Below are 14,942 nucleotides of genomic sequence, written 5' to 3' on the forward strand. Positions count from 1 at the left end.
CTTAGGACATGAAATATGGAAGCTGCTAGAGTTGCTCTAAACCGCTTTAACTTTTCAACTCTATTATAAGTTACTTGTTCCGCTTAAACCTATACTCCCCAAAGAGTTGCATTTAGTTACTTCACTTTCACCAAGTACTTCATGATTGAGATATGAATATGTGATTGTACTCTGAAGCACCAAAAGATGCAGAGCACACTCATAAGATAAGACTTCATGACTCGATCTTAAGCAAAGACTCATTGTAGAAAAGAAAATAATACAATTCGTGTTGACGGTGACATTAAAAATCATGTCAGCATCATTTGGTAGCTGAAATATTAAATCATTTACATTTATGTCTTCTATGAAAATATAATATCCTAAACTCGAACTTCTTGATATGAAGCATAGTTGTGCTATTTGTATTGATAAAGAAAATTCTTTAGTCTGTACATAAATATTACAGTTTGAATACAAAATTATAGACATGGCTTCCCATCCTTATAAAGGTGAAAACCAAATCCCTTGCGAATAAATTGGTATTGTGCCAGAACTGACCTTCATGTAGGCTTTGTTTTGATATTGATACACTTGCGACTTCACTCCTCCAAATATTTGGTTATCAGAAAAGGAAGATGGCTTCTATGTGCAACTTTTACCAACCCTTCAACTTCATATGCTTGGGTTACTCGATAAGAGTGAATGATGTCACTGAGATCGATTGGTTGTGTCTAGATAACTTGTTGGCGGTCATGTCACTGTTTTGGAGTCTCATAGCAATGAACCAAACAATAGTAAAAGCTGGAACCAGTTGCTTTGTGCCTCAAGTGGAATAATAGTTACCATCTTGCTGGTCTAAGTGAAAAGCATTTTGAGCTCTTCTAAGCGTGCAGATCGAACTTCCTGATCAGTTAAGGCTCCGGATATCATTCGCTGCTTACGCGCTTGCACTGCTTCCATTCTTTCCTCAACTGTTCCCTGCCATCTCAAAAATTCAACTTCAAGTCTTTGCATACTTCAAATATATATAAATTTTGTAGGCCTGGATCTATACACGCAACCCTGTACACTCACGAGACTATATTTGAAGATTATGTCAAACAAAATACTGAAGCACCATGCAAAAAAAAACCAAACAGAACACCAAAAATTGAATAGACCAACACTCGTTAACAAAAAAAAAGTAAAAATTTGATGGCAACCAAACCAAACCACTTGGCAATCAAAGACGAATATCGGAACTCGGAAGTATATAAAACACAAAAAACAATATCAAAATTTAAGAAAATTAGAAGAAAAAAAATACTGTTAAATCACTCAACAAGATATACAAATTTAAAAAGAATATATGGATACCTTAACTATGAATCGTCTGATATTAACACTATTTGTTTGTCCAATCCGATGAATTCGCATCACAGCTTGTTCTTCCACGGCTGGATTCCACCATGGATCCTACAGGAAATAAAAAATGGTATGTGGAAGATAACTGTTAACAAAGATACTAGGTAGATTTACGCACTACATTAAAATCAGATCTCAAACATGGTTTCCAACCCTTGCCAATGCTATATTACCGCTTATCAAGTATCAGGATTAATATTTCCTAGGGAAATTTGACAGTCAAAGATTTATTTAGTAAATTAGGATATCTTCTTATGATGTTTATTTTCTATTTGCTACATCTAATTCTATACTTCAAACCATGTGCACCATGTAACAGATCAAAATATGGCCTTCTATTCAACTAAAATTCACATACAAACTAAGAGTATCATCAAAATATTCAGGTCAAACTTTTAATATTGTATACAACATATATTAATCAGCGGTACAGAAGATCAACAATTTGAAACTATGCATCTTTAAGCTCTAGGTTGAACAAAGTACAAAATGAGTATGGCTATAGCAGAACATATCTGGAACCTAGACCAACACATAGAACATACCATGACAAATGCATTAGATGCTGCTGTCAGGTTTATTCCAACTCCGCCAGCCTTCAATGACATAAGAAGCACCTACATATTAACCAAAATATTAACTGGGTTGTCATATAATATAATGTGCCATACCAAGTACAACTCCTATTCATTTAACTGGCATCCAAATTAGTATAACAAACCAGAATATTGCTATCTTCTGAAAACTGCTTCAAGACTTTCTCTCGCTGATGCTGGTTAAGCGTCCCATCCAAACGAAGAAATGCAAATTTGCTCCTGGGCATTGAATAAAGCACAAAATAATAATATTATTCCAACTGCTGGAATCACATTAATGTTTGATCAAAATGCATAGCATAATTTGCAACAGCGTAGCCAAAAACATTTGACAAAAGAAGAAACCCAGAAAAATATCAATTACAAAAACATTCTTGATTTATAAAATTAAAAAACCATCTAAACATTTATAAAATTTTCCAGGTGCTGATCAGATTGACTAAGTAGGCAAATATGTGGGGGCAAGAAATCCCATGGAGAAAGAAACAAAAAGATGCTGACGAATGAAAAGCAACAGACTTCAAATCATCTAAGCTACAAAACCACACTAGAGATTCTATGAAAGTACCGGCTGCAAAGGAACTACATATGCATAGTAAACACCACACAGAAAGAAAAAGCAGAGGCAGGCAAAATCTATTAAACTTGGAATCAGTGTAAGTCGAAATAACCAAATATATTGCATAGGAAAGCTGTATGCAATGATGACAGCCTTCTTTTTTACTCAAAAGCCTCGACCAAATTTATAAACAGATTTCATGTAATGACTACGTATCTGAACAGCGTGGAATGAGAGGTAAATATATGACTGAAAATGAAACTACAAATCTGGAAAACAAAACACATAAGGGAAAGGAATCCCAAGGAAAAGGGAACAAAAAGACGATGAAGAACGAAAACTGAAATGCAATAGGACTTCTCAAATCATCTAAGCTAAAATCACAATAAAGATTTTATCGCCAGCTGTATAGGAACTAAATGCTACACAGTACACAGTAAACACCTAAACAGGAAGAAAAAGCAGAAGCAAGCAACATCTATAAACAACTAAGAATATTGCATAAGAAAGCTGCAAGCAACAACTTTCTTGTTTCCTACCAAGCCTCGAGCTGAATGCTAATAACTTAAATAAATCATTAACTAATTCCATAATATGACTCTTTTACCTAGTGTGGAATAAGAGGCAAGGACAGGATTGAGCATGAGATTTTAGACGTGGAAAACAAAAATGATTCGCATTAAATTACTGATATCAGGAGATCAGGACAGAGGAAAAAATAATATTAACAATACATATATGCACAAAAACCTAATAATCTCATTTAAGTTGTTACTGAGCAATTGAGACTGAAGAATAAGATACGGACATGAAGAATATAAAACCTGCTGATACTCCAATAAGCCTTCTATAGTGATGAAAAGCAGCATGCTTTGACATCAAAACTCAACGAAAGATTTGTAATCTCTAAGAAACCAGGGGGGTGTTTACCGAGAAAGAGGAATCTGCAAAAGATCTAGAAAGGCTGTCCACTGACTGAAAATAATGCTTTTAGAGCCTGATGAGCGGAGATTTTCTAGTTCACTTAACAGAATAGAAACTTTCGAAGACTCCACCCAATTTTTCTCAATATCAATCTGGAACCGGCTCGTAGTTGGTGCCGTTATAAGATCATGCTTGCTGACAGTCTTTCTGTGAAGTTGAGAAGATGGAATTATAATAATGAATAGTGACTTCTCTTATATGCTCGAGATAAAATAAAAATATACCTACAAACAGGACAAAGACCAGATGTATGAGATTGCCAACTCGCCAACAAACATTCTCGGCATAAACGATGAGCACAGGGTGTCAACACTGCATCCTCAAAAACTTCAAGGCATATAGGACATTCTCCCTCTTCCCCCTTGCGTATCTCTTCTACAACTTCCTGAACATAAGCCCGTGAAGGCATGTCTTTTGCTTCCCCTTCCATCAGGCTTGAACCACCCTTAAGGAAGCGTTTCGCAAGCTTATTCAGGTCAGAATATTCTTGAGTATCACCTCGGCTGAATACATCAAAAATTATCTCAAATCAACCATATTATATAAACACATTTACACAATGCATAAATACATGTTTCTTAAAAAACACACACTACAGATGCTAACCAACAAAATTATGTGTACTGTATCCTTGAACAAGTACTTTGCACTGACTGAATACCAATTGTGGTTATCACTTGAAGAAATGCTGATCAATATCTACTTCCCATAAAGTTACAGGTGGGTAAATAATCAGCATTAATCACACATAAAAGTCCAATATACTAAATTGTCGATTTTTAAGAAAATAATCATGTACCACAATTCAAATTTGATCAGGTTGGCTAAAATCAATGAAGAAGGTGTCTGCTTGAAATAACAATTGAGTTGTACAAGAAAATGCAGTAATTTTGAATTAAATAAATAGAAGAGCTTTATAATTGTTTTATATGGCTATGGTGCATGTCCACAGAAGAATATGCAATATCTACCGAATTAAATGGAAGCTATGAGATACTCAGCCATTGAGCTACTGTCTACTTTTCTAATGTATATCTGCCGAAGTTTGCCATTTATCTTTTACTAATTACTTTTTTACGAACACATAGATAATGTGAAATGTAAAATGATGTTGGTAAACTTTTATAAGTAAAGAGTTATTAGAAGATGCAGGCAGAATACACTGTTGCACATTGAATTAAAATAAGATACAGTCCAACGCCTATACATAAGAAAAAGTCCTAATAGAAATATAAGCCACAAAAAAAAAATCTTAATTGTATGTCCTACCTCATTACAAGAAATGGATGGTCGCAGCATTGACGTAGACGCAAGAGTAGCTCCAAAATTGAAGCATAGTTATGAAGAACCCGCCCTTGCTCAACAAATTGATCAAACTTCACCTGAAGAAATTTTAACCAGATTATAATTCAAATGCAATTTTGAAAACAGCACATATAACCTTATAAAGAACAAACAATGTAATTATTACAATATTACCTTTGACCGTTTGAACAAAGCTTCGTAGAAGTCCTTTTCAGCTTCTGTTAATTCACAATAGATAACCTTCATATCTGCCGGCGGAAGGATTAAAATTGGCCTGCAACCCAAATTACATATATTTATATACGTACCGGTTGCAAATTACTAAAATTGAAAGTTTTCTAATGAAAATGAAGGAGATTAAATGAAATTCGCTATTACATTAGCTGACCTATTTCTCACCTGCCTTCTCGGTCAGTGCTAAATTTTGTTCTTCTCAACATAATTGGGCGTAAGATAGATTGGACCAATTTTAACCCTCTTTCATCACCTCCTTCAAAAGGTTTCTGAACAAGCTTATTCCACCTTGGTTATACAAAAAGATAGATAAATGATATCATACAAACCATAATAACAAAATCAAGACAAATTCAATAAACTATGCAAAAAATATTACTACATAATACATTTACATACTAATGCAAACAGGTACTTTTGGCCTAATTTCTACTCATATGTGTCCAGTGTCCTGATAGCGTCTCAATTTTTCTTTCACATTTCGAACTATTGACATACTCAATTTCAATACTAACAATAAAGGTTCCAATATGGCAGGCATCAGCAAGGGCGTGTAAAAAAAAATCGAGACATCTTCCATATATTAATACCAGTAATAATAATCTGAATAAATGACTAAACAAAGTTTCCTCCTTAAAAGAAAACCAAGGACATCCAGAATATCTAGAACTGTAAAATGCACGCAGGCCTTACCCATACCCCTGGCAGTAAAGAGACTACTCCTTCCCTCTTTATAGTATAGCTTAACAACCTTGCCTGATAAAAATCAAACTCCAATGATAACTTCCTATATATTCACAAAGCCTATAATTGTTCTTCTATTCAAGTTTTTTTTTTTTCCTTTTGCTTGGTAATCTTCCATCAGTAAGCTTGCCACTTGGTACTTCAGCAATTCAAGTTCTAGACCGTATCACCATACACTAAAGGGTTCCCTTCAAAGATCACTCCACAACGACATTTCACATTTTTACCAAAGCAATATTTGGTTACAAAGTTGAACAACCATTTTAGAAGGAAAAGAAAATGCATCAATTATATGTGAGAACTGAGACAGTATAACAATGGTCTAATGTTATAAACATTGTCTATACATATCACTATGTGTCTGCAAGAAATTTAACCAGTCCAGAAGTAGTTTTGACCTACCATAGGACGTAAGGTAAAAAAAAAGGAGTTGCAGAGGACAGTCAACATGAAAGTAAATGAGTGAGAACTAGCTGGAGAGGGTAAAAGAATGATTGGTAGGCAGGAGTATGCGGGACAGCTGGGCAGGGGTATAAATAAATTAAGATACGTTAGTTGGAGGTATGAAAATACCTATCTGAGTCTAATCTTCTTTGAGAAGCCTGGCTCGACTTGGATCAGGGATATCTGTAACCAGGAGTATATTTCAAAGTTGTACAGCATATGCTTCTGTTCGATCTTTTCTGTATCTCAGTATTAGTTAACAATAATACTAATACTGTTTATCAGAAAAAATTTGGAATGGTGTACATGTCACTGTTGCATGGTTCACATGTCGTTTGTGTACGTGGTACGGGATCGGGTACTTAAAATGTTAGTTTTTATGAATCCGGTACGATGACCCGTGAATCCGATTCACGGGTCAATATGAGGATCCCTATTTAGTGATTTTTAATAAACAATATATAGTCTTGGTGTGGTTTTTATAATTAAAGTATTTATTTTACCTGAAAATACAGAAGTAAGTTAATCAGAAAATGAAAATTCATTACTGAGGACCTTCAATACATATTTATATTTAAATCTATTTTTTAACCAAGGCATGTCTGTGTGTCTTTTTATCATCATCTTCTCAACTCCTTCCTTTTCTTATTTCTTTTACTAAAGTACGTTTTCAAAAATAATTTTAATCAAGATAGTGTCAAGTTATCTTCCTTTCTTATATCACCTAAGTTTTAGGTGGACCGCTGAAGTCAGCGAATTGGAGCGTGATCCCTGGTGATCCGGGTCGAAGAGGAATTGTGTTTCAGAATGAGGAAACTCGATCGCGGTTCCATAGGCTGACCCATGAACCACTGGTACATGGTCACCCTTAAAGTTGCAAAGAAGGGAAAGGTGTGCTGTATAGAAAGTGTTCCCACTGGACATTTTGCCGGGGCGTATCAAATAAAAGCAAGCTTTTGCAGTGACAGATGCAAGCACAACTTTATTCAGTGCAAATACAGATACATACAAGGTTGCAATGTTCCACAGCATGTACATCCATATTGTCCACTGATTTCATAACATGTCCAGGAAAACTTATCAATTTCCAAAATTGAAGATTTGTGGGGGAAAAAATTACCAGGCCCAGCTTCCCCAAGGTTCGACTCTCAAAAAGCGAAGAAGACTGTAGATATCCTCTAAGTTGTTCTACAAAGAAACAACTTAATCAGAAAATATGATACAATATTAAATAACATATGCAACACTCGCGACATTTGTACATCATAAAGAAGATACTAAGCCCAATTAGGTTGTGCACACTGGTCTCTAAAAATAGGGGTTGAATGGTTTAATCGTAATTACACTTGCACTCACCTTGCAACTGGGTCACTGAACTCAAAAACTTGCAGTCAACTAACTAGACTAATTAAAACTTGCAATCTGGTAAGAATACTCAAAAAAAGTTACACGCCTATTAAATTAAGTTTGACTTCTAAAAGAGTTCTGTTAACTTTTAACATGTAGCCTCCAACACGTCAGCCACAGGTAAGAAATTCAACTGCCACCTAAGAATTTAATTGATGAATTAAAATCAAACCAACCCAACCCATACAAAGACCCAATTTCATATATTCAGTCTCCAAACTTTTCATTCTCCATCTTCAAAAAGAAAAACCCAGTTCATATGTAAATTCATCAATGGTGTTTCCAGATACAAGTACATACACACGAACGTATGTAATCCCTAAGCACAATTAATATCTCAAACAATTTAATTCTGCACCGAACTCTCTTCTTGCATCACAATTAGTTCCAATTTAAAAAATGAATTAAGCTCCTTTTTTCTTCATCCAGTTATAATCAACTAAGTTTCTCTTCAAATATCTCAAGAAAAGAAACAAGTAAAGTATCGCCATACATCCCACATTCAAAACCTCACCCTTAACATGAATAGCCATAGTGCCCAAGAATACCGTCGCCAACCTCTCGAAATATCAGAGTTTCATTTTTCAAATATTTTATGATATTGATGAATCCAACTTGATAGTATAATAGCATCACAATTTTGAGTTGATTCCCAGGGAATATAGTATGTATTTGTAAGGGATTGACCATCAATTTTAATTTGAACAAAGAGGAATAGGATATAGTTCAATATGTGATTTTAGTATAGCTATACGGGTCGGGTAGCAAATTATTACAATGGATAGTTGGATACAGTCAGGTTATTCAAATTAGGGATAGACATAACACATCAGCATAACCCATTGAAGTTCCATCCATTCTGCTAAAAAAAGTTAACTGATGTTATCTGAATGCAAGTTTTTATTAGTTTAGTGAGTTGACTGCAAAGTTCTTGAGTTCAGTGATCTGGTTGCAAGGTGAGGACGAGTTTGATTATGATACAGCCATTCAACCCCTAGAAAATAAATACTCAAATGAAAGACAAAATCATAATAACATTATTTACTCATATTTTAAGAACATGCAAGTGCACTATCATGTGTTGCAACTTTTGGACACAAAGAGACATATATTTGGGACAGATGGAATCTGCAACATGGGTTAGACATTGTAAAAATTCAAGCGTAAAAGAATAGGTTGTGAGAACAATGTATAACAGTCCAAAACGAAATGATAGAAGAAAGTGTAAACTTCACAGAATAAGTAAATATATAGTATGAAACGTAATAGAGCCTATAAAGGATTGCAATTTCAAATCTTAAAATTCCAGCAACTCTATTAAGAATGAGGTTGTGTTCACTTGGATGGAATGGAATGAAGGGGGAATGAAGGTGGAATGGAATGAATTTTGTACTCTAAAATGATGTTGATCTAAAAAAATGTCTATAATTTTCATTCCTTCAATCATTCCATTCCTACTATTTTAATTAGAATTCCAACCCACATGTTTTGGAAGGAATGCTCATTCCATTTCTACATCATGTTTCCTAACAATCTTTATCACAAAAATTTTAACACATTCATTTTTAGTTACTATTATCTCATACTTTCTTCTTTCGCCCTAAAACTTCTATATAATTTTCCATTCCATTCTCCCCTCATTCTATTCCATCCAAGTGAACACAGCCTAAAAGTATCAGATATTTAATCCTAACATTTATAGTAGGTCGAAAATTACTATCGTCAATTTTCTGCTTTGACGTAATTGTATCATTATGGTTAACAAACCCCTTAATAGACTTAGAAGAACTATAAGTAGCCTGGATATTTTATAACTACATTAATCTTATAGCTGTCTGGCATGAAAACATCACAAATGGGCCAAGCTGAAGATGAAAATCCTACAAATGATGGAACTGTAAGGGTCTGAACAACGCTTACAATTTCCTAAAACTTTTAGTCCCTCTGTTGATTTTTACTCATGCAAATCTTTTAATGGAATCACATAGCCATAATAGATTAATGTTGGTCATAATAATTACTCTTATAATTATATCATGATTATGTATGGAGTAATTAGAAATATTATGTGCTAGACACCTAAATTTATAGATATATATTATAAGGGATTTAAGCGAGTTTGGCATTAAAGGAGCAAGGTGCTTTCACATGCAAATAAAAAGCACATAAAAATTGTTAAAAATTAAACATCTTGATGAGGAAGCAAAAGCATAGATATACCTGTATTGGAGTACCGGTAAGACACCAACGACGATCAGCAATAAGGGCAGCTGCAGCAGTAGAAATTTGGCTCTTAGAATTTTTAATAGTATGAGCTTCATCAAGCACAACTCTAAACCATCTCACCGAGTAAAGTCCCCCATTATCTTCAGCATTCTACATAATAGAGCCATATAATGAGATAATGATATGTAAACATATACAAGCTTATCTAAATTTGTGTTATGGGGCAGAATGAGCCCATGCCCCTATTTAGAGGGAAAAAAAACTGAGAGATCCTCAAACTACCTCTGCTGTAAACTCTGATGCTAATACTCCATAAGTAGTAAGTACAACATCATTCCGTGCCAAAAGCTTTGCATCCTTTGATCTAGTCTGTCCATAATGAAGATATATAGACACAGACCCAGGTTGTGAGTGACTTTCAATTTCTCCCTGCCAATAAGAAATAATTAATTACAAATTGTGTTACTCCGAAACAAATTAAATAATACATTTACTTGTTAACAGCATCGATACCAAATTAATCTCTACTACTATTCGCACCTTCCATTGTCCCAGAAGAGTCATAGGACATACAATGAGATTTCCTCCACCTATGAGAGCCGACTGTTTGTTCCCAAGCTTATCAAATCCAGGAAACTTCTTTGCTCTCTTAACTGGTGGAGATCGATCGGCTTCGATATTATCAGTTAAGGAACGACTTGTGGACTCATTACCCAGTCGTCCACCTTTTTCTGAGTGAGCAAGAAGAAGGGATATTGTCATGATGGTCTTACCAAGCCCCATAGCATCTGCCAAAATCTTCAAGGCATTCAAAATTCAAAGATTTGAAAAGCCAAGCCTTTTTATATATAATTTGCAGCAAAAAAGCCATATAGCAGGACAAAACACATACTCCTCCTCTAGCCATCTGAAGGGTGCTCGGCAATTCTACTGTAGCATCGCCGGAAAAGGAATTCACGTAGACAATCAAATCCCTCCTAGACACACCAATGGCTGTTTGAATACCAAAAAGATTGAAGGATGCCATACATGATATAGTAAAAATCCACTTACTTGTCTGCAAGCCAATATGCATCCCAACATGGATGAAGTGTTGTTGCTGCATCGTCCAGATATTGTCCCTTCTCTAGCTGAAGCATCCAATAAAGAGCCTGCTTCTGATACGGCCGAAGTTCGCATTGAAGGGTACTAGGAGGATCCATTTCCTAAATGTACCAAGACTTCAAAATCAGGAATGATATTCTTTACATTCATCTTACACTCACAAATATACCTTAATGCAGGGCAAACTACAAATAGCCATACCTCCAATTCAGAGCTGTCACCGACCCCGACAATATTATCCAGATCTGCATCTGAAATAGACTCCTCATTTTCAACTGTCTCTCCATCAGGAGATGGGTTCTTAAACTTATTGAGATGCAAGAGTGTGGCAGGAATGTCAGACTTTTCCTGTAAGATACAGATTATAAGATAATACACTACAATACTACATATAAAAAGCATTAGTGGCAAAAAGGTATGTCACCTTTGAGTGCAGAGGATCGCTCTTAGTACACAAATCACCTGGAGTAAATTCCGCCTATTTACATTAATTAAAAGCCAAAATGAAATTGTTAGAACCTTGAATTAAGACGTTAATATATGGTATATATTTTCGGAAGATAATTTAACACTGTGATGCATACATAAAAGTCCTGGTAACTAAGAGCAATTCAAAACCTTCTTAAAGGGAGTTAATCCTAGTAATCTGAGCAAAGTTGGTAAAGGGTGGATAACTGAGTCGTCAGTCGCACTCCCTGTTGCCTTGAGTGAAGTTTGGTGGCTTTGGTGAAACATGGAACTATTTATGTATACACTGCACAAAACATATCCTGTTAACCAAACAGTTTATGCTCATGCATACCTGACAGACGCCAATTTTTAAACTTATTTAACTTCATATGAGCATACCTTACAGACAGGATAACAGTATCCATTAAGCTCATCACGGCAGGTGCAGATTTGCAAGAACCCTCTATCCGTATCTTCTTATCTCTGACCAGTGGCAAAAGACATCTAGCCCACTCATTCGGAATGCGACCAATCTGCCCAAGTTGCACCATAGCGCAGTAAATCATTAACAGATATAAGCATACATCATAACTGTTACCAGCTTCACAAGCATAATTAAAAATAACCATTCTTTTCTCCTACTAACAAAGGAATTGCATTGGTGTCAAAAATATTCCTTAAATGTGATACATAATACATCCACCTCTAAATAGAGCAGGAATGATGTACAAAAGAATCTGCTATTGTGCATGTGCAGACACTGACCCAGAAAAAGTGAAGTATTTAAATATAGAGTAGATGTGGATAAAAAATTATTGAGTTGCGAAAAAAACACATACAAAATAGTGATCCTTTCATCAACCAATTATTAAAGCAACTCATCTTAAAATACAGATTTAGATATCCAATTTAAACATGACATTACATTCCTAAAAATAACATAGCACTCCTCCAAATAAGTCTTACTGGATAAAGGATAGTTTGATAATATAATAGGTCTAGATACCGTGAAACTATACAAGACATGAAACGAATGCTTTGCTTTTAAACTAATCATGCCTGGTTAAATCAAGAATGCAGATATGTGGGCTCTTTATCATGATATTGATGCATCGTGACCTTTCATTACTTCAGTTTCAAACAATCGATCTCCAAGGACTATTAGTCATTTCAATATAGATATTGAAAGAGCATTAGAAGCATAAATAAAATGTAAAATTGATATACCTCCCCACAAGCTTTACTAGAAAACCTCACAATTTCCGACGAAGCATTACCCCCACGCCCTCTTCCCCCGCCAAACTTTCTTGGCGTAACCAAACTCCCCTTCCTCTCTGGAGCAAAGGTGAAATTCACTTCCTCCCCGCATTTCAAGGTCCTCCCTTTACACGTAGACAAGCCCGAAACATCACTACACCCCACAAACCACCACTCATCACTACTCATCGAACTCGAACACTTACTCATCACCTCCACACCTTTACTCCCACCATTCGACACCAGTGCACTCTCTTTCACCACACAATTCCCCTCTTCCTTCAAATGCCCACCACATGTTTGATCAAATGCCTTGGATTTACGAGCCGTAATTTCAGGTTTTCTCAACTTGGGTGTGTCTAAAATGATGTTAATTGCAGCAGTACAATCATTGTTTGACATATGAAGAGCTCGAATGATGTCCATGTCGGAGTAATCCTGGCCAACAATTGACCTAATCATGGGTAATAATTCGTCGGTAACTTTGTTGCCCATTTGAATACTGTTGTGAACTTGTGATTGATAAACCCCAGTAATAAATCAAAACACTAAAGCAATTTAAATATGTAATACTGGTAATCTGAAATTTGAGTGAAGATGAGATGTACGTATATGTAAGTATAGATGTGAATTCTCGGTGAGTCTTGAGTGCGGGAAATGTATCGGAAACGTCAATCTTCCCGCTGAATTTTTATGCACAAATTGAATTTGGGAATTTGTCCTGAATCAACTTGAAAAATGTAATTTTAATTTAAAATTTTTGGTTGTTTTAAAATTTTAAAATGGAGGGGGCGGGGGCGCACGAGAACTTTTATTATTTTTTCAAAGGGAAAGAAAGTATAAATATTAATATTGATATCTTTTAATATCAATTATTTAATATTTATTTATGTCGTAATAAATTAATTGGTATTAAAAGAAAATAATGATTACATTTTTAGTATATTTTACTAAATCATAGCGTATTTTTGTTACTATTTTCTATTTATATTATAAAAAACACGAATTTGAATGGATGATTGTGTTTTGATATTAATTTAAAATACATAATAAGTTATTATAAGTTATGATTATTTTTAATATTATTATATCAAAAAATACAAACTTGGTAAATTGTACATGTTGTTTACTTTTGTGTTGTATATTTTGGTGTTTCGTGTAACTTAGTCGTATGCTAATTTTACAGCTATCTCATAAATGATAAAATTAAAAATCATAGAAAATTATAGGCTTGATTTTGATATCGTTTTTTAGGGTACTCCCAGGAACATATATGCATTGAATTTATCTTAATTTATTTATGAAACTTATGTTTCTAAGTTGGCTTAGATGGAACTGCCATATATTAATGACAATGTTAGATAACATATATTATAGCCTAACTAGAAGTAAATTGAGACTTAAAAGACACATAAAATCACCACTATAATCCTATCTGGTTGCGAATCACAAAATTGTCACCATATATGATGTAACTTGATAAAAAAATTGTCTATTCGATTATAAAAAAGGGGGAAAGAGAGGATGAATATGAGGTGATTCGAACATAGTTGTCCTTAAAATTTGGAATCAATTCTGAATTCGATGGTGGTTAAGGTTGAAGAATTTTAATATTGAGAGAAGACGATAATAATGGAGTTATATGTGTGTGATTAGTTGAAAACATACAATCATTTATTAATATTTTGTATGATTTTGTATTTGCCTTCTACATTTTTGATGTTGCGATAGAGCTATTGTCAAACCTTTTATATAATACTTGAATACACTACCTTTATATAATTTTGTTAGGTTAGTTTCTCTCAAATTTGCTAGGTGTATAGTGATTTATAGCATACTATTTGAAGTACACAATATTTGGATTTGAATAAATTAAGCGGAATGTCGTAATTATATAAGTTTTTTTATTTGATGGGGGTTTGTTGTCGAATTTTGTATATGTTTGCTGAAATGAATGAACAAGAGATTGAAAAGACTACCATGACAAAGCTAAGAAAGGTTGTACACAAATATGATGTAAGACACGATGTACCAGTTGAGAGTTTGAGTGCCAAACTAATAACAATAGTACCTAGATTAATGTACTAAGAAGGTGTGAGAAATAACAATTTTTATCCTCAAGTATAAGCCAACATAGTTTCGAAAGTATTATTAATAATTAACATTTCTCTTTGATTAAATTAGCTAATTAATTAGAGTCTGAACGTAGCATAATTCTTTATTACGTAAATACATGGAAAATCTAA

At 34.3% G+C, this 14,942-nt stretch overlaps 1 protein-coding gene across 4 annotated transcripts; it reads right to left on the bottom strand.

The window, feature by feature from the left end:
• Window positions 1–257: 257 nt before the first annotated feature.
• LOC108209964 (DNA repair protein RAD5A) lies at window positions 258–13,417 on the bottom strand. Of its 4 annotated transcripts, none has more exons than XM_064087386.1 (20): window positions 12,667–13,417; window positions 11,839–11,972; window positions 11,608–11,743; window positions 11,414–11,467; window positions 11,191–11,337; window positions 10,939–11,090; window positions 10,778–10,862; window positions 10,426–10,683; window positions 10,168–10,314; window positions 10,006–10,035; window positions 9,880–9,929; window positions 5,230–5,352; window positions 5,005–5,104; window positions 4,795–4,907; window positions 3,750–4,028; window positions 3,472–3,672; window positions 2,108–2,201; window positions 1,932–2,003; window positions 1,339–1,437; window positions 258–960 (listed from the first exon to the last, which is right to left on the bottom strand). In XM_064087386.1, the coding sequence occupies exons 1-20, from the start codon at window positions 13,189–13,191 to the stop codon at window positions 838–840; spliced, it is 2,922 nt and encodes a 973-aa protein (XP_063943456.1). In that variant the 5' UTR covers window positions 13,192–13,417; the 3' UTR covers window positions 258–837. The 4 variants fall into 4 exon arrangements, 2 of the variants coding, with proteins under 2 accessions (XP_063943456.1, XP_017236672.1); XM_017381183.2 differs by adding an exon at window positions 7,373–7,440 and having other exon boundaries at window positions 9,880–10,035; window positions 12,667–13,416; XR_001804765.2 differs by lacking the exons at window positions 258–960; window positions 1,339–1,437 and adding an exon at window positions 7,373–7,440 and having other exon boundaries at window positions 1,984–2,003; window positions 3,350–3,672; window positions 9,880–10,035.
• Between the last annotated feature and the right edge of the window lie 1,525 nt (window positions 13,418–14,942).

The sequence above is a fragment of the Daucus carota genome, chromosome 2, assembly GCF_001625215.2.
Source record: "Daucus carota subsp. sativus chromosome 2, DH1 v3.0, whole genome shotgun sequence".
Classification (NCBI taxonomy): Eukaryota; Viridiplantae; Streptophyta; class Magnoliopsida; order Apiales; family Apiaceae; genus Daucus; species Daucus carota.